At 39.0% G+C, this 21,515-nt stretch overlaps 1 protein-coding gene across 14 annotated transcripts in view; it reads left to right on the top strand.

Moving 5' to 3' along the window:
• Window positions 1-21,515, top strand: part of LOC106869551 (IQ domain-containing protein H) — a 637,089-nt gene that overhangs the window by 341,558 nt on the left and 274,016 nt on the right. For all 14 annotated transcript variants that reach the window (XM_089360920.1, XM_089360916.1, XM_052972131.2 and 11 more), the window contains 3 exons: window positions 1,194-1,393; window positions 2,420-2,550; window positions 3,532-3,609. In XM_089360920.1, coding sequence (XP_089217046.1) covers window positions 1,194-1,393; window positions 2,420-2,550; window positions 3,532-3,609 — 409 coding nt within the window. The remainder of the gene's footprint in view (window positions 1-1,193; window positions 1,394-2,419; window positions 2,551-3,531; window positions 3,610-21,515) is intronic.

The raw sequence follows: 21,515 nt of genomic DNA, 5'->3' as shown, positions 1-21,515 counted from the left end.
ATTCAGATCAAGCTAAGAATCTTGTATCCGTTTTTACCTGACCTTCTCCAGTCATGAACAATACACAATTAAAGCACCAAAAGTCACTATAAATACAAGATTCTATATTTGATGACTTTTTTTTAAAGGTGACTACACTCACATAAATGAAACTGCATCTCAAAGATCAGCCATTATATTCAGAAAATACTTAAGTTCTGATCTGTTTCTGACCATCTACAAAACTCAGTAAAAACATACAATAGCACGCTATTTCTATATCTGGAATGGTATTGCAGGTTCAAATACAAACATTCTAAACTGTTAAGGTTATTTTTACAGATATTCTATTGAAGAATAACCTTAACAAAATAATGTAAAAAGCACTGCTAATGCAGTAGAACATGGTATTGACTTATAAAAACATTTAACATACTTTATAGTATATTTCATTGCATAACGAAATACCATGTACCTACAAATCATTACTCTAAACTGTATCACCAAAAAAGATCTCTGACCCTTTTAGCAATGACTCATTCACTAGGACATTATAACATCTGGTCTGCTGACTTTTCTCTGTAGCTATTTTAATGCTATTAAAACTACTCCACTCAAATCCTTCTATCACTTCCCTTTTGTGTTTCCCTCACAATTGTCCTAATTCTTTCTCCACAGAGTGTAACCATCCGGAGTTCTCTTATTACCTATGTTTATGATACTGATTTGAAAGATCTCAGAAGGTCTATGAAGGTGGTGGTGGTGACACTGTCTCCTCTCTGTCTCTTCCCTTCCCGTCTCACTCTCTCATTCCTCTCCATCATCTAAGACATACAAAATGATGAATTCAACAACAGTGAAGCTCATGATGATTAATGTTCTCTTTAACTTGATGTTTTAACCCTAAATTCTTTCACACTGAAACTAAATAATTTTTCAATATAGTTTTTATCATTCAGACACCGAGCAACAATTTTCATTCTGTTTATGCATATTATTATTAGAACAGCTGTGGATAGTGTCAGATCACACTTGTTATGAATACTAACATGTAGTGATGATGTCAAACCCTTTTATAGGAGAATACAATACAATTAGAAAATATCATTAATATTTATTTTGATAATAAAATCTTAATGATTATGATTTTTGCACTGTTCTTTTTAAAAAATATTTTCTCTCATTTTATTTTCTAAACAATGATTTCATTTTAGATTTCAAAGTGAATCTGTTGCCAGTTAAAGATGATATCTCAAAATCTGAAGAGGACATTTTAACAAAAAGAAAAGGGGTTTCTCTGAAAATCATGAACACAGTTGACAAAAATCAGTTATGTGGTATGACTGTACAGATACCTACTGAAAATATGAAAGATCTGTCACTACAAAGGACTCTTTCAACAACTTTTCCAACAGTAATTGAACAAAAGATTTTTTTAGTTTTGATTAATTTTTGCTTTTCTGAAATTCATTTCTGAAATTCATTAGAAGCAAAAACAGAGAACAAATGTTAAGTTACTCTACTGATGTCATTCTATTGTCTTGTTACTTCATGATACTTTGTACTGTTTATCTCAGTTTATATTAATTTTATGTTATATCTTAAAATAAAATTATTAGCTTATTGATGGAAGTTTATTACTGACCATGTGAAACCTGTAGCTTGTGTAAGAATTAAATACCTAAAACATCAAGTAAATATGTTCACTTCAGGATTAATGAGTCTAGTCATAAGCAATTATGTTTACATTCTATTTATACTGCACTGCATTAGCTAGTTATTGGTGTTTAATGATTTGAGTTACAGAAGGTGATTCCATTCTGTGATAATGAGTTAATAATGTAAGTACTAGATTTTTAATCTGCATTAAACTGTATAAATCTTTACTTTCTTCAAGACAGGGGTGTCTGCTTACTTAAAGATTCATATAATTTATAATTAATTGGTCATATAGACACAGGCCTTACTCATTAGTTGGGGTGAGGAATTGATATCAAAGCATGTCAAATATTTATTTCATTGACTCTGGCAGGATAAAGTACGGAGTTGAACCTAGAAGTATTTGAATTCAAAATATGTAGGAATTAAAATAAAGTTTTTAGACATTCAGTTTAGTTCTACATCATTTCTGTTATGTTACTACCCTTTTTAGTAATAAATAATGACATGAATCATTCAACAAGCAGAAATATTTGTGTTTAAGGAAATGGGTTTATTGTAAGTTGTATAATTATTTGTCTCAGTTTTGGCATATTACTGGTGTTTGGTCTGCTGTCCTTATTTGACTCTAAAAGCTTGAGAAGCTAAAAACAAATTTGACAAGATATAAATAAAATTATCTTTTACATTCTGTACCAACTATACTACTTTAATTGAGAAAGATCATTTCAACCATTTTGACTAACTGACTTTATTATCTTCCAATTATATGTAATTTTAGCCACCACCAACAACTCCTACCTCTCATAAAGAAGATACATTCTACAAAATTGCCATCCAAGATGGACGTACACGGAGTGACACAGTGGAATATTTAGCTTTTAAGGAAACCCATCAGGAAAACTGGGGGAAGTATGTTTTCTGTCTTAATATCTTCTGAAGCTACACTTTGATCTTAGCCAAAAGGCCAAGAAGTGATTCTTCTAAAACTAGCGACTAGGTGATCAGTATTTTTGTGCTACCTAAAAAAGGAAAGGAGCAATGTTAAATATTTATGATTTCTGACCATATCCTAGCATCTGTGTCTCTGCATCAGTAATATGCAATCTGTCTCCTTCCCATAACATTACAACAAACGTTTCAAGCATTTTTTAAAATCCTTGCTGTACTATGGAGGTTATTTCTTCTATCACATGTATATTTAGATTATACCGACAACTTTTTTCAACTTACATTCAGCAAAATAAACTTAAAACTAAACAAGACCTTAAATCTTATGGTCAATGATTCCTTTTTTTCAGACATGATAACACAACAAAATTAATTATTAAAAGCAAACAAACAAAAACATGGAAAGACATTCTCTTCTAAGTTTCTTTTATAGAAATACATACAATTTATTTTGTGGTTGTTAATGTCCAAGACTTGGATGATATTATAAAAGAGATAAATTACAGAAATAATAGCCATGGATCATGCGTTCTTTTCCAATGCAAGTATTTACTGTGTCTCTGATGACCACTTAATCCAGCTGATGGAAAAAAGATGTTGCTTCATGAAAAATTTGTCGTCAAATCACAGTTTAGTATTATGAGAATTATTAAATAATTCCACATATAATATTCATCTACCTGTATATGAATGCCTCTTTGTCTAGGTATGTTAAGTCTATATGTATGTCCATGTCTCTATTTGTCTGTTCATTCATTTATTTATTTATCCCTTCCTTCCTTCCTTCTTTCTTTCTTTCTTTCTTTCTTTCTTTCTTTCTTTCTTTCTTTCTTTCTTTCTCTCTCTCTCTCTCTCTCTCTCTCTCTCTCTCTCTCTCTGTTCTATTCTATTCTGTTCTGTTCTCTTCTCTTCTCTTCTATTCTATTCTGTTTTCTTTTGCAGATTTGCTACTTTGTTACATTTTATTGAACAGTTCCTAACAGATTTTTGTATCCCTTTTGTATTTGCTGATGGAAACAAGTAAGCAGAACTGTATATTTGCTTTTATATTTACTGCTTGTTATCAAGCCTGGTGTTTTATTTTCAATAACTTGTTTAAACATTAATGATATGATTTTACCTGAATACTGTTTCCTGCAAGAATCTAAAAGTTACATTGAAGTTCTCAACCTGAAATATGCGCACGCACGCACGCACGCACGCACGCACGCACGCACGCACGCACGCACGCACGCACTAGTGTATGTATATTTCAATAATAGAACAGTTTGCCTATGTTCAATTCTGTGAGGACCAGCGAACTGAAGTATTTGGGGTTGCAAGACAGTGGGTGAAAGAAAATTGTGATGTCATAGGAGAGAAATGTGTTCGCATGGATGATGGTGCACTTGCTTTTAATGAGTCTGCAGAGAAAGAGGCTTGGTGGTGCCATTATGAAAGACTGCTGAACATGGAGAATGAAGAAAATGAAGAAAGTTTGCCAAATGTTGACCCAACTGAGGGACCAGCTATCCGAATTGACAATACTCCAGTAGATAAAGCAATTAAGGATATGAAGACAGGGAAAGCCCCTGACCCATCAGGAGTCATTGCTGAGATGCTTAAAATATTTGGCGGTGTGGGTTATGGTCTAGTTACCCATATTGTAAATCAGGTGGTTCATGAAGGAGTCATACCCAATGACTGGTGTAGCAGCACCATAGTCAACTGCTACAAAGGTAAAGGTGATGCCTTAGATAGAAATAATTACAGAGGTATCAAATTGTTGGATCAGATGATGAAAGTTGTGGAGAGAGTCATAGCCCAACTAATCATGGAGAGAATTAGTCTAGATGAGATGCAGTTTGGCTTTGTGCCAAGTAGAAGCACCACTGATGCTATATTTCTGGTAAGGCAACTTCAGGAGAAATACCTAAGCAAATATAAATTTCTGTACTCTGCTTTTGTTGACTTGGAGGAAGCTCTGATCCTTTATCTGGTGGTCAATACGGAAACTAGGGATAGATGAGTGTTTGGTGAGAGCTGTACAAACCTTGTACGGTGACACTACCAGTAAGGTGAGGGTTGGCAACTAGTACAGTGAAGAATTCAGGGTTCAAGTAGTGGTTCACCAAGGTTTGGTGCTCAGCCTCCTCTTGTTCATCAGTCTTCCAGGCAATAATGGAGGAATTCAAGACACGCTGCCCCTGGGTGCACCTCTATGCTGATGACCTTGCTCTTATAGAGAAGCAGTTCCAGGTAAGGAAACAAGGCCTACAGTCAAAGGGCCTTAGAGTTAACCTAACAAAAGCCAAAGTCTTAGTAAGTAGGAAGGCAGACAAATCACAAATCCCCTCAGGTAGCTGGCCCTGCTCAATCTGTAGAAAAGGTATGGGTAGAAACTCCATAAAACGCACCCAGTGTAAGCTTTGGACACATAAAAGGTGCAGCAACATCAAAGGAAGGTTAATAGAGAAACTAACTTTTGTATGTGGAAGGTGCACAGGCATAATAAATGCTGAACATGTGCAGAAAATAGATTCCATCAACTGCCAGGGGTGCAAATAACTTCCAGTATCTAAGTGACCAGGTTAGTAGTGGAGGTGGTTGTTTCAAGAGCATGGCTGTGAGAATAAGATTAAGCTGGGCAAAGTTCAGAGAGCTCCTACCCCTGCTGGCAACAAAGGGCCTCTCTCTCAGAGTGAAAGGCAGATTGTTTGATGCCTGTGTGCAAACAGCTATGCTACATGGCAGTGAAATGTCGGCTATGACAGCTGAGGACATGCGTAGGCTTTAGAGTAATGAAGCCAGTATGCTTCGCTGGATGTGCAATGTCAGTATGCATGTTTGACAGAGTGTAAAAATCTTGAGAGAAAAGTTAGGCATAAAAGGCATTAGATGTGGTGTGCAAGAGAGATGACTGCGCTGGTATGGTCATGTGATGCATATGAACGAGGACAGTTGTGTAAAGAGTGTCGATCTGTAACTGTGGAGGGGACCTGTAGTAGAGGTAGACCCAGGAAGACATGGGATGAGATGGTGAAACATGACCTTTGAACTTTGAGCCTCACAGAGGCAATGACCGGGACCTTTGGCGATGTGCTCTGCTTAAGAGGACCTGTCAAGTCAAGTGCACCTCTGCTGGTGGCATATAAAAAAGCAAAAATCAACCTTTGAATCTCAGGACTCACAGAGGCAAAATGGCTGAGTACCTTTCGAGTGTTGGGCCTGACAGAGGCAAAATGACTGAGTTCTTTTTGAGCATTAGGCTTCATGGAGGCAAAGTGGTCGAGTTTCTTTTGAGTGTTGGGCCTCACAGAGGCGAGGTGGCTGAGCTTCTGGGCCACATGGAGACAAAGTGGCTGAGATCCTGGGCCACATGAAGGCAAAGTGGCTGAGTTCCTTTTGAGTGTTGGGCCTCACGGAAGCAAGGTGGCTGAGTTCCTTTTGAACGGGCCTCACAGACGTAAGGTAGCTGAGTTCCTTTCAAGCATTGAGTCTCATGGAAGCGATGACCAAGACCTTTGGCATTATGTCGTGCTTGAGAAGAAGACCCATCAATCTGAGCAAAATCGCAGTCATGTTAGATACCAGTATCATGCAAGTGGCACCGATACAGTGACATGTAAAAGCCCCCATTACACTCTCAGAGTGGTTGGCATTAGGAAAGGCACCCAGCCATAGAAAACCATGCCAAATCAGACTGGATCCTGGTGTAGCCTTCCAGCATGCCAGCCCAGTCAAACCGTCCAACCCATGCCAGCATGGACGTTAAATGATGATGATGATGATGATAGAGCAGGTGTTTTTAGACGTGTCTGTTGATATCCAGCACATGACCTATAACACTAGATAAGGGATAACACTGGACAACAATTTTGTTTTAATTTTCTATCACATGAGATTTTGTTTTTACTGATTCTGTCTTTTTTGTGCTAATTTCAAATCTATAATCAGTTTTGCATTCCATGCTCTAGTTTTCTGGCATTTTGAAGATTAACTTTTCATACATTTATAGTTCAATTTGACATAATGAAATGCATACATCCTACTTACGATGAATTGAAAATTGGGTTTTTTCAGGTCTGATTATGGCTTCTTCAAATAGACATAGGTGTGTGCATAATCCTGATGGCTTTTGCTATGTCTGTGGCTCCTTCACACTTATTGGTCAACGGCACAATATCACATTGTTTATGAGATGGGCTTATAATGCTTATTCTGGAATTTTCCTTGGCGACCATGACAAAAAATGTGTCCATCATGTTGTGTATCATAACTGTTAGGAAATGCTTCATCACTGATGTAAAGGGAAATGAAAGGCCCTGCTGTTTGGAGGTCCTTTGGTTTGGTAAGAGTTCAGAGACTGCACAAGTGACTGTTATTTTTGTATGAGCAACACAAAAGCATCAGCAAGAAAAATAGGTGTAAAATATCTTATCCCATCCAGTTTTCCTTGAATTTACCTCTTCTGAAGACAAAGCTAATGAACAAGAGTATGAGGATGATAAAGAAGATCAACAAATTACTTCAAAATTCCAAGACCTCTCTTATGGTACTGAAAAATCAACTCCTCAACAGTTTAACCAAACAGAACTGAATGATTTAGTGCATGATTTGGGACTCTCCAAGACTGCAGTTGAAGTTTTAGAGTCCAGTCTGCAAGAAAATTATCTACTTGGCCAAGCTCAAAAGATTCTTATTTTTGAAAACAAGACCAGATTTTTGTGTCATTTTTTTCAGAAGAGAAACATTTTGTTTACTGCCATGATAAACTCGGTCTTCTTCAGGAATTAGGAATCCCTTTGTACAGTTCAACTGACTGGCAACTATTTCTAGATAGTCCTAAGTGCAGCCTGAAATGTGTTCTACACAATGGCAATGTTTATGGAGCTGTTCCATTTGGTCACTCAGTGTGTTTTGAAGAAGAAATACAATGACATAAAAATAGTTATTGACCAACAAAAATATCATGAGCACAACTGGACCATTTGTGTAGATTTGAAAATGGTTCAATTTCCTCCTTGGTCAATCAAAAGGTTTGACAGAGTATTCCTGCTATCTCTGCATGTGGGACAGCTGAAATGAAGAGAAACACTGGATTCAGAAGTGGTTCATTTGTGAGACTCTGGAAGCAGGTATGCCAAATATTTTTTCACCACTCCATATGAAGCTGGGCTTGATGAAGCAAATCACTAAAGCATTGAATACTGATGGTGAATGTTTTTAACATATAGTCTCTGCATTTCTTGGTTAATCATTTGAGAAGATCAAATCAGGTGTGTTTGACAGACCTCAGATTCATGTCCTTGTAAGTGATGAGGAATTTGTCAGAAAGATGACTGACAAGGAAAGAACAGCATGGCTGCCATTTGTAACAGTCATAAAAATTCTCTTGGAAACAGAAGAGCAGATGATTATGAAATTCTTGTCAATAATATGTTGTCAGCTTTCCATGATCTTGGGTGTAACATATATGTTAAACTCCATCTCCTGTTTAGCCACCTTGATCAATTCCCCGAAAACCTTGGATATGTAAATGATGAACAAAGGGAGCACTTCCACCAGGACCTCAGGACCATGGAAGTGCTTTATCAAGGGTGATGGGATAAAAGCATAATGGCAGACTACTGCTGGAGCATTAAACAAGAATTCCCTGAGAAAGTCTACAAATACAAGAGCTCCAAGTGAACATTCTTGTCTGAATAAGATCTATTTGTGTTTTATCTTTCATCCTAATCAGTTTCTCAACTATTGTTTTATTCTTTTACTTGTTTCAGTCATTTGACTGTAGCCAAGCTAGAGCACCACCTTGAAGGATTTTAGTTGAACAAATTGATCCCAGAACTTTTTTTTTTCTTAAACCTAACACTTATTCTATTGGTCTGTTTTGCTGAACTGCTAAGTTATGGGGACATAAACACACCAACACTGGTTGTCAAGTGGTGATTGGGGGACAGACACAGACACAAAATCACACAGATATGACAGACTTCTTTCAGATACCGTCTACTAAATCCACTTACAAGGCTTTGGTTGGCCTAAAGCTACAGTAGAAGACACTTGCCCAAGGTGCCATGCAATGGGACTGAACCCAGAACCATGTGGTTGGGAAGCAAGCTTCTTAGCACACAGCCACACCTATCATTTGTATATAATATATATTTTCAACTGAAAAGCAGATGGTGAAAAAAACTGGTACATGATAACATTTATTTTATTCAGCATCAGAATAAGAAATATTTTTTTATAGCCCAATTCTTATTGTGGTGTACTAACTCAGATATATGAATAAAGTTAGAATCTTAATGCATAGATATTTGTTCTTTTCCACCTAGTTTGAAGATAGCATAATTAGAAAATTATCAGATAGATTACATCATATCTTGGAAATATTCAAAATTTGGAAAAAAAATCTAGGGCTTACAGAGCAACTAACTTCATATTTGAATTCAGCATACTCAAATTACGTAATACCAGTTGTTGGTATCAATGCAGCAAAAATTTTGTTGGCCAGTGTAATAGATGTTGGATGATAATAATTGTTGTGATAGTAGTGGTTTGAATTATGGTAGTGGTAGTGAAGAAGTTTATGTTAAGATGCTATTGCTCATTCATTCAAGCAACATTTGATACTGTGTAGTAGTTTCAAAATATTCAATCCAGTTTTTTGTTCAGCTTATTTTGTTATGTATGGAGGATTTTGTAATTGTTGAAGAATTGAATGAATAAGCTCAGGTAGCATAAGCTTTATCATAAGGGATTGTCAAGCTTATCTCATGTATAGTTTGGTATTATTCTTTTGTTCTTGTTCTTGTTTTATTTTAGTCATTGGATTGCAGTCATTCATGTATGCATTCATGTATACATGTATGCATACATGCATACATATGTGCATACATGCATACATGTAACTTGTGGCATATATCATCTGGCATACTGAGCAACAACAAAAGCAAGCCAACTTTCTTGTCTTATAGTGTGAATTTTGTGTCAAAAATTATTTACTATTGGTAATCATGAAAACCAGCAGTTCATGTTTCATTGGTGGGATTGACAGTAACTAAGCTGGCAAGGCTTAGGTTGCTCCCTGGTGTGGAGAACATAAGGACAAAAAGCAACATCTAATTACAAAGTAGATGAAATTAGCAAAATATCAACAGCTATTTATCAAGCCAGTAATGAAGTGGAGCCCAAATAAACCTTTTTAGTTTAGAATTGCTGATTGTTTTTGGCAACTCATGTATCCAGTCATCTTTCTTTGATATACTGGATTTACCTTTCAACTGACCCAGTGAGACCTAGGTGAAGGAAGTCCCTTCATAAGTATAATGACCATCCAAGGTGGCTTAAATTAGTACTGGCTAGAATCACGAGTATCCTGTCTTGAGCTTGAATGATTGTTGATGAGTGATGCTATTCCTGTTGCAATGTTGGAAATTACAGATGCGAGCCATTCATTCATAATGTGTACTGGTACATTTTATTGCATCACTGGCAGTCTCATGAAGTGGAAGTCAGAAGATGTTCAGATAAGCAACTTTTTCTTTCCAACCTAGCACACATCTAAAAACCTCATCTACAGTGCAAACTATGATTACTTATTTATCGATGTACCCACACAGTTTTCGTCTGTTCCATGCCATATGTTATAGTACACTTAAGAAACCCTAAACCCTATGTTCTATCCAATTCTCCCTCATCTTCATTTTCACACTCATTTATTATTGTTATTCATTTATTTATCTAATTTTGTCACAGTAACCCATGTACCATGGGTTACAGCTATAACTATGGTTAAAAATGCAAAAGTGTAGTGCTCTTTATCTTTCACATTGGCAGCCAGAGTGCTTTCGCCATTTCACAGTGTGCTCTCCCCTCCCACTGTCACCACTTATACTGGAAGTCTTTATCCTCTTTCCACTACCAAATGTCTTTCTCCTGAGCACTTCCAATGGCCCACTATACGGAACGCTGCCCTCACCCCTACCTAGTGTTTATCTCCTAAGGAATGTAGTAATTGTGTAGCACATAAAATGATGGTATAGTGTATACAGGTTGAAGGCTATTGTATATCTACGAGGTCTGCCAAATGCAAGTTTTCTTTTCAGATGCATGATGCGTCACAGGGTCACACTTTCCACACCCTTAGAGTTGGCACACTTAATGTTGGCACATTGAAAGGTAGGTCTGGTGAGATTGTTGAGATGCTTGAACAGAGACATGTAGATCTGTGCTGCATCCAAGAAGTAAGGTGGAGAGGAAGTTCTACTAGGTTCTTGACAGGCAAAGAACATAGGTATGAAATTTTTTGGGCAGGGAACACTGATGAACAGAGAGACTGTTTTTATGACACCCTCTTGCAGACTACCTCATCGACAAATGGCGGGCAACTTCAATGGGCATGTTGGACAACATCCAGGAAGCTTCCATGGTGTACATGGTGGCTACAGATTTGGCTCCCATAATGAGGAGAGAACCAGGCTACTGGAGTTCTGTGATGCAAATGATCTTATGATCTGTAAATACTAGCTTCAAGAATCCTGCCAGTCACCTGTTCACCTCCTAGTCTGGTGGACACTCTTGTCCAATTGACTACATTCTTGCCAGGAAACGGGAAAGATGGCTACTTATAAATGCCAAGACCTTCCCTGGTGAAGAAGGTACCCCACAACATAGGTTAGTAGTTAGTGACTTCAGGATGAGGGCTAAATGGCTGCCCAGAAGACAACCAACGTGGAAAAGAAGTGTCTGGAAGCTTAAAGATCCTGTGAATGGACAGAGATTTAGAGAGGTATTACTTGAAGCTTCTGACGAAAAAGAGGAGGATGTAGCATCCCATAACGTGGAGGACAACTGGAGGTTCCTATGGAATAATCTGTTGAGGGCTATTGATCAGATCTGTTGATGGTGCAAAGTCCCCTCTCGACCTAAGGTAATGTAGTGGTGGAACAATGTAGATAACAGGGCTATTAAGGAAAAGAAACAGGTATGGAAGGACTGGAAGTGTGGTAATAGCAGGGAACTACATCAGATCATTAGAAGGGAAGCTAGGAGACAGGTTTACTTAGCCAGAGGAGAAAAGACAGTGTGAGAGAATATTGTGATGTCATAGGAGAGAAATGTGTTCGCATGGATGATGGTGCACTTGCATTTAATGATGCTGCAAAGTGAGAGACTTGGAGATGCCACTATGAATGGTTGCTAAATGAAGAGAATGAATGGGAGAAAGAGAATCTTCCAAATGTTGACCCAACAGAGGGACCAGCTATCCGAAATGACAGTACCCAGGTAGATAAAACAATTAAGGGCATGGAGTTGGGCAAAGCCTTTGGCCCATCAGGAATCACTGCAGAGATGCTTAAAATATCTGGTGGTGTAAGCTAAAGTCTAGTCATTCATATAGTCAACAAGGTGATACATGAAGGAGTCATACCCAATGACTGATGTAGCAGCACCATAGTCAACTACTACAAAGGTAAAGGTGATGCATTAGATATGAATAATTACAGAAGTATCAAATTGTTGGATCAGTCATAGAGAGGGTCAGAGCCCAACTAATTAGGGAGAAAGTTAGTTTAGATGAGATGCAGTTTGGCTTTGTGCCAGGGAGAAGCACCACTGATGCTATATTTCTGGTAAGACAGCTGCAGGAGAAATTCCTAGCCAAATATAAACTTCTTTACTTGGTTTCCATTGACATGGAGAAAGCCTTTGACAGGGTCCCCCAATCCGTTATCTGGTGGTTAATGTGGAAACTAGAATTTCAGGTAGGAGTTGGGGGTCCATCAAGGATCAGTCGTCAGCCCCCTCTTATTCATCATAGTCTTCTAGGCAATAACAGAGGAATTCGAGACAGGCTGCTCCTGGGAGCTCCTCTATGCAGATGACCTTGCTCTAATAGCTGAGTTACTACCGGATCAAGAGGAGAGGTTTCAGGTGTGGAAGCAAGGTCTAGTGGATGTGTAATGTCAGTGTGCATACACGACAGAGTGTAAGTGCCTTGAGAGAAAAGTTGAACATAAGAAGCATCAGGCGTGCTGTGCAAGAGAGAGACGATTGTGCTGGTATTGTCATGTGTTACGCATGGATGAGGACAGCTGTGTAAAGAAGTGGAAGGAACCTGTGGAAGAGATAGACCCAGGAAGACCTGGGATGAGGTGGTGAAGTATGACCTTTGAATGTTGGGCCTCTCTGAGGCATTGACAAGTGACCAAGACCTTTGGAGATATGCTGTGCTTGGGGTGACCTGGCAAGCTAAATGAGATAGTATCTATGGCCTATGCCAGTGTTGCATAACCAGTCCATTTAAGAGTTTCCTTCAGTTGTCAGGCAATGTGCTGTTCTTGAGGAGACCTATTGAGTCAAGTAAAATCGCTGTCATGGCCAATGCCAGTACTACCTGAATGGCACCTGTGCTAGTGACACGTAAAATGCACCATAGGAGTGTGGCCAATGCCAGTGCCACCTGATTGGCTCTCATGCCAGTTGTGTGTAAAAAGCACTCATTACACTCTCAGAGTGGTTGGTGTTAGGAAGGGTATCCAGCTGTAGAACCTTGCCAGATCAGATTGGAGTCTGGTGCAGCCACCTGGCTTGCCAGTCCTTAGTCAAACCACCCAACCCATGCGAGCATGGAAAGCAGACGTTAAACGACGATGATGACAACGACGACGATGACGATGATGATGATGATGATGCAGCAAGACTAAAGAGTTTTTTCTGCTCTGCATCAATGTTTATTCAGAGTTACTTCTTTCTAGATGGGTAGCCTGCTGTGTTGATTACAGAGTCCACATCTCATTGGTGAAGTCCATTTTTTAGCATAGCCTTCACTACCTGACTTGGAATGTGTGGGATGTTACAACCACTCCAGTTGACAAATCACTAAAGCCAAATTTGAATGGGTCCAACAAATTGAGTTAAAGTGTGTTAAAACTGGTGGTGAGCCGGCCAGATGAATACTTCAACCAATACTAATACGGTTTAATACAGTTTCTGTGTCAGAGACATTCAATCATTCAACACACATACAGAGAGAGAGAGAGAGAGAGAGAGAGAGAGAGAGAGAGAGAGGGAGAGAGAGAGAGAGGGAGAGAGAGAGAGAGAGAGAGAGAGAGAGAGAGATAGAGATTGATTAATGTGTAATATGATTTTGGGGTGAAAACAATGATAGTTTATTTGCACCCATGTTATTTCTTTGGTTCAAGAAAAATATGGACCATCATCAAGTAGGGTATAATGAAAGATGTGGGATTTAACTCTATTTGCAAGTTTTCAACATTTTAAACCTTTCATATACAAATTTTCTCCCTAAAGCTGTCACATCTTTGATGTTTTACCAAGCCATGGTCATGAGAACTGTGAGGGTGTTTACATCTGTTTGTGATTACATCATCATCATCATCATCATCACTGTTTAACGTCCGCTTTCCATGCTAGCATGGGTTGGACGATTTGACTGAGGACTGGTGAAACCGGATGGCAACACCAGGCTCCAATCTAATTTGGCAGAGTTTCTACAGCTGGATGCCCTTCCTAACGCCAACCACTCAGAGAGTGTAGTGGGTGCTTTTACGTGTCACCCGCACGAAAACGGCCACGCTCGAAATGGTATCTTTTATGTGCCACCCGCAGAAGCCAGTCCAGGGGCACTGGCAACGATCTCACTCGAAAATCCTACGGGAGCCAGTCAGGCGGTACTGGCAACGGCCACGCTCAAAATGGTGCATCTCATGTGCCACCCGCACAAGAGCCAGTCCAGGGGCACTGGCAAGGATCTTACTTGGTTTGCCGGGTCTTCTCACACACAGCACATTTCCAAAGGTCTCGGTCAGTAGTCATCGCCTCGGTGAGGCCCAATGTATGAAGGTCTTGCCTCACCACCTCAGCCCAGGTCTTCCTGGGCCTACCTCTTCCACGGGTTCCCTCAACTGTTAGGGTGTGGCACTTTTTCACGCAGCTATCCTCATCCATTCTCACCACATGTCCATACCAGCGCAATCATCTCTCTTGCACACCACAACTGATGCTTCTAATGTTCAGCTTTTCTCTCAAGATACTTACACTCTGACGGGTATTCACATTGACATTACACATCCAACGGAGCATACTGGCTTCATTCCTTGCGAGCTTACGTATGTCCTCAGCAGTTACAGCCCATGTTTCACTGCCATGTAGCATGGCTGTTCATACACATGCGTCATACAGTCTGCCTTTTACTCTGAGTGAGAGTCCCTTTGTCGCCAGCAGGGGTAAGAGCTCTCTAAACTTTGCCCAGGCTATTCTTATTCTAGCAGCTACACTTTCAGCGCACCCACCCCCACTACTAACTTGGTCGCCCAGATAGCGGAAGCTATCGACTACCTCTAGTTTTTCACCCTGGAATGAGATAGAAGTTGTTTCCTGTTTGCTTACAGTCTTTATTGCACCTGAACATCTGCCACAAACAAAAACTAACTTGCTAGTTAACCTGCCTTTGATGTTGCTGCACCTCTTATGTGTCCATAGCTTGCACCGGGTACATCTTATAGAGTTACTACCTACTCCTTTTCTACATACTGAGCAGGGCCATCTACCTGAAGGGGTTTGTGTTTTATCTACCTTCCTACTTATTAGGATTTTGGTTTTAGCTAGGTTGACTCTAAGGCCCTTCAATTCTAGACCTTGCTTCCACACCTGAAACTTCTCCTCTAGTTCTGATAATGACTCCGCAATTAGGGCAAGGTCATCAGCATAGAGGAGCTCCCAGGGGCAACCTGTCTTGAACTCCTCTGTGATTGCCTGGAGGACTATGATAAATAAGAGGGGGCTGAGGACGGAACCTTGGTGGACCCCTACCTCTACCCGGAATTCATTGCTGTACTCATTTCCAACACTCACCTTACTGGCAGCATCTCTGTACATGGCTCGCACAGCTCTCACTAACCATTCTTCTATCCCAAGTTTCCTCATTGACCACCAGATAAGGGATCGGGGGACCCTGTCAAAGGCTTTCTCCATGTCAACGAAAGCCAGGTACAGAGGTTTATCCTTAGCTAGGTATTTCTCCTGCAGCTGTCTCACTAGAAATAAGGCATCAGTAGTGCTTTTACCTGGCACGAACCCAAACTGCATCTCATCTAAATTGATTCGCTCCCTAATTAGTTGGGCTATGACCCTCTCTGTAACTTTCATAACCTGATCTAACAGCTTGATGCCTCTGTAATTATTTGTATCTAAAGCGTCACCTTTACCTTTGTAGCAGTTGACTATGATGCTGCTACACCAGTCATTTGGTATGACTCCTTCGTGTATCACCTGGTTCGTAATACAGGTGACTAGGCTATAGCCAACACTGCCAGATATTTTGAGCATCTCTGCAGTGATTCCTGATGGGCCGGGGGCTTTCCCGGTCTTCATACTCTTAATTGCTTTATCTACCCTGGTACTATCAACTTGGATAGCTGGTCCCTCTATTGGGTCGACATACGGCAGGCTCTCTTCCTCCCATTCATTCTCTTTATTAAGCAATCTATCGTAGTGGCATCTCCAGACCTCTTTCTTTGCATCCTCATTTAGTGCAAGCGTACCATCATCCATGCGAACACATTTCTCTCCTACAACATCACTATTCTCTCTCCGACACTGTCTTGCAACACGAAATACCTCGAGTCTTTGGTCCTCACGGCGCAGAACATTGGCAAATCTTTTCTTATCTGCTTCCCCTCTGGCTAAATGGGCATCTAAAACAGTAATGAAAGCATAGTGTATGAGAAGAAAAAGAAAAGCACAATAGAAATGGATAAATGGCAAAAGTAGCAGGTTTGAGAAGCTGGAAGATGCTAACCAGAAATCTACTCATTGGAATTTTGAGTGTGATGAATAGGGGTATGTAGAAGAGTAACATCTGCCAAAGATACTGCTCAAATCACCAGCAGCCCTACTTAGGGATTGCATTACCAGCCCAATCCTAGGATGTCTTGATAATAAGAGTATAATTCAAACTGAATGGGAAACCACATCCAGTAGTTTCTTCTTTTGTGTGATTGTGAAAAAGAAAAAAAAAAATCAAGCTGATCTTTGACTCCTGAAATGTCTGCAAATTTTGAGTGGACAGTGTAAGCTACATAAACAAAACTGCAGCTTCTTTTCACTTGGAAAGGAGCATGTCATGTGAAGTGAAGCTAATATTGGCCTAGATATCATAAACATACTTGTCAGCAAGCTGGAGTTGTTTCTTTTGTCATATCTAATACTCTAATAAAGATGAGACTAGCATTAACTAGAGATAGAATTGTGACTGTTTTTAGTATCTATGCTTCTACAGTGACAAATGAATAGTATAAGATACCCTTGGGGATTATAAGGCAAGAATGGGGAAGGATTACCAGACATAGGATTGAGCTGTAGGTTATTTTTGGAAAAGTAGTCTTAGTTTTAGTGGACAATTCAGATTTAAATTACATACCAAATATGATGTGGCTGTGACATTTTTTTCTAACTTACTGTGAAGTGGTTTTACAGCTGGGATTATCCATAGTCAAAGTAATGGTATTTATTGAACTAGGTACTTATCTACTGTGACAGCACTGCAGATAGAAGCTGTACATGAGATGAGCTGACCGCCTCATTGATCCTATATGATATGTACCACATGTAATTTATTTGTGAGACGGAAGTGCATTTCTGCTCAGCAGAACTATGCAAAAGTGCAGTCCAAAAACTCTGAGGTGTAATATATACTTGCAGTGAATATGACCAACCAAATATAAATGCTACCTGATACTCCACCAACTGAAGAAAGACTTCCAATATAGTTGGTTAGGGTGAGACAGGAGGGCAGATATAAATGCTACTTGATATTCCACCAACTGATACTGTACCATCTATGTAAGGCAACCTAAAAGCATCTGCTGATTCCTTTAGCCTCACCAAATGCAAGTATGTGAGTTGGCTTGACAAAAATTATGTAAAAATGGAACTGCTGCTAACTGAAAGAGGAAGTTGCCATCGAACAGTCCTCAGTGGATAAGAAAACCCCTAAACTACAAGCTGACTCAAATATGCAAATACCTTTCTACAAAAGTAACTGCAGTATCTGAAATAATTACTGTGAAATGATAAGGCAAAGGAAATGCAGACCCTTGCTGACCTTCATAATGTGAAGGGCTTCTATGGAAGTCTGACAGAAGTGTACAATCGTCAGAAAGGTGGAAACATTCCAATGAGGCATAAAGACAGCTCATATCTGTACACCAAGAAGAGTGACATCAGGAAATGCTGATGGAAACATTTTAATGAGCTATTAAGCCAGCCCTCAACGATTTCATTTCAAGCTCTAGATTGTATCCCACAAATTCTGGATAATACCTATTTAGGTCTTCTGCTGAGTATGGAGAAGTTAGTAACTGCCATCTATGAGACAAAATCAGAGAAGGTTCTTGGTATTGACAACATTTCTATAGTAATCTATAAATATGATAGGAACAAATTACTCACATGCCTGCCTTCTATTCATGTATATGTCCCCTCACACTCATTTAAGCTTATCCTCACACTCCACCTATACATACACACCTACCTCTATATATCCACCCTACTCATACACAATAGCTTACACTCGCATTCCACCATACACATACACTTCCCAACATGCCTCCACCTCCACCATACATAAAGACATATATTCACACCCATACTCCACCTTATGCACACTGTTTTTATATGCCTACACCACAACACAGCCCTGCCCCCAAACACCTCCCACACACAAATATACTCATATCCACCCATGCACCCACCTACTTTCTCTCACACCCACCATCCTTCCACCCACCACTCCTTGTTTGATTACTGACTCTTCTTTAACCACCACTGTTCTTTCAGCTTGCTCTTGTACACACACATATACACATGCATGCACAATGAAAACGATAAACACATGCATGCCCTACATACAAACACACAAATGCATATAGAAACATACTAACACACTATGTATTATCTTCTCTTGCATTACTCTTCACCTAACTACTACCAAAATCTGTCATTTTACTACTGACCCATGGCCTAGCAGCACATATTTTTGCCTCCTTTATACAATTCATCCCAGGTTCCTTGAATTTCTTCTCACATATTCTACTAACCAATCCTTGAACTATTCTTGTACTTTTCTGTAACAGTGGATTATTTGAACTTTACAATCTCTTTTGGATTTCATCAATGCTTTCACCTACTTTCATTTTACTCGTGTAAAATAACATTTCTCACAAATTTTTTGTACAGTCCTTTTTTAATAGCAATAATTTTTTTATGTCCTTTTTACAATCCGCCCTGCACCCTTTTGAAATTGTCCTTTCTAATTTATCTCTGCACTGATTTCTCTCTACTTGCTGTAGATATTTTTCTTAACCATCCTTTTTTAATCCTCTCTTTCTTTTGACATCATCCTTTATATTTTACATACATTTTTCCCACTTTTTATTGACTTTGTAATTTTTCCTCTGATCTTGTACCTGTTTTTATTTATTATATATTTCTTTCTCACCTACAGCATTGTTTTCTTCATTGCCCCCAACCTCACCCCAATTTTTTCCCATGTCTCCCTCTACCTATAGCACTTTCACATCCCACTCTTGCACTACTCCATTCACTCACCTCCCTTTATCCTATCTCCTTACATACACACAATATCCTGCTTCTTCCTCTCTCCCTAAGTCGTTCCAATAGAACTGCATTCTCACTTGGCCCCTAAACTTTTCACTTTTCTTTCCTCCTTTCCACCACCTATCCTCCTTTTTTTTTTGATGAAGGACTAATGTCTGAAACGTCAAAGACCTATTTCCTTTCCTTTCAAGCATTAGATTAATAACACCATTGTGAAAACTTATGCCTCTTGTGATTTTCTCTTGTTTTTGCTCATTCTTCATATATATATTATATTAACATAGGTATGTTGATGCAAACAGGAAAAGTAGAACTCAAAATATGAGTATAAGTATATTTTTATTAATATTTATCAGAAAAAACTGACTCAAGGTCCAAGAATTTCGTGCATTGACACTTTAACTAGTCACAAGTTTTCAATCTGTGTATTTATATAGCTGTTGATAAATATATTTCTCTCTAGATTGTTCCAGAATGAATCATAATAATGTCATGTGGATAATTCAAATAGTTTGCCTGTTATGTCATTCAATAAGCAAATACATAGATAAATAAGTAAAGAAATAAAAGATAGATAAAAAGAAAGAAATCTTGAATGTGTTATCACACATGCACACACAATCTCACTCACATATACTCACTCACATACACACACCCAAAAAACCTCCACAAATTTCTCATATATATATATATATATATATATATATATATATATATATATATATATATATATATAATATATATATATATGAGAGAGAGAGTGTATATGTGCAAAATTTATGGGGCTGTTTTGGTATGTGTATGCGTATATGTGTGTGTGTGCATGTGTGGTGACATGCACAAGATTTTCTTTTTATCTGTCTTTATTTCTCTTGAGTTCCTCTGTTACTTCTGCTAAATATCAATAAAAATATTATATCAATGTATAAAAATGTATATGTATATTATCATCATCATCGTTGTTGTTTAGTGTTCATCTTCCATATGGCAGGGGCTGGATGGTTCACCATGTTCAGATGAGCCTGAGGATTGCATTGAAATCCAGTGTCTGCTTTGGCATTGTTTCTTTGGCTGCTATTTTTGTGACACTGGTATTACTGAGATCACCAAGTAACTCAGAAGCCAAGATCTCTCAACTGAGTGGGTGTGTAATATTGAGAGGGGATGACTTTATGCTGGGTGATCAGAGACTGAATGGTCAGTGGTGAATTTCAGTTTTGGAGGGTAGGTGGAAGAAATAGGATTGGGTTAGAGATGTAATAGTTGGCAGCACAGATGAGTTGAATTTGGGAGTGGCTAAAGGGGATAAGGAGGGTAGTGTAAAAGGACTCTTAGTGGGACATATGGTAGAAGGGGATGATATTGAGATTGCAAAAGGAAGTGGTTCCATGGGGAGTGATATAATTGGCAGCACAAGAGGTGGGGGATGAAATACATGCTGTTCGTCACTCATATAATTATAACAGCTGAGTGAATAGTGCCATAGTCAGAAAAGTAATACTGGGGAAGATGAGTTGTGAGAGAGAAACTTGACCAAGACAGTTTGAATGATATGCTTTTAGGGCCTTGTTTTTACTGAGATGGATGGGTCTTCTTGAGTTTAGCAAATCACCAATATTCTTGGCCTTTTGTAATCTCCTCCATGTGGCTCTATTTCCTGTAATCATTCTTCCCTAGTTGGTTCCTCAATTTCCTGAGTCTTTCCTCTTCCATAGGTTCCATCCACATTTTAAATCAAATCAAAATTTATTGGCAGGAGACAAGCATGATGTGATTAAGCCATGTAAAAAAAACAAAAAATAGCCCCCCCAAAAAAACAAACAATTATTGTTATATACAGTTTTATACATAGTCACCACAGTTGTCCAGAGCCTCTTTGAACACTGGAGTGGTGGGCAGTTGAATGACATCTTGTGGTAGCTTGTTCTATGGGGCTGCGATATGGACAGAGAATGTGGCTTTCTGCCTGTTGAGTCAAAATTACTGGGGATAGAGTTTGCGATCATGCCCACAAAGACCCCTATCTGGTGCAGGGTTGAAAAACTCCACAAATGGTAGGTTTACATTCCCATTGAAGATGTTGAAAGCCAGGATGAGATCTCCCCACATCCTCCGTCGTTCGAGTGAAGGTAATACCAGCTGTTGGAGACGTTCGTCATATGTAAGCTTAGACAAACCCGTGACCATTCAGGTGGCTAAGTGCTGAACCCATTCCAGACACTGAATGTCTTTCTGGAGATATAGATTTGAGGCCTGGACGTCACCAATGGGTGAATCTTATATGCTTAAAGTTTGCGCAA

This window comes from Octopus bimaculoides, chromosome 12, assembly GCF_046866305.1.
Source record: "Octopus bimaculoides isolate indiv1 chromosome 12, ASM4686630v1, whole genome shotgun sequence".
Lineage (NCBI taxonomy): Eukaryota > Metazoa > Mollusca > Cephalopoda > Octopoda > Octopodidae > Octopus > Octopus bimaculoides.
This window is presented reverse-complemented; position numbering and strand designations above follow the sequence as displayed.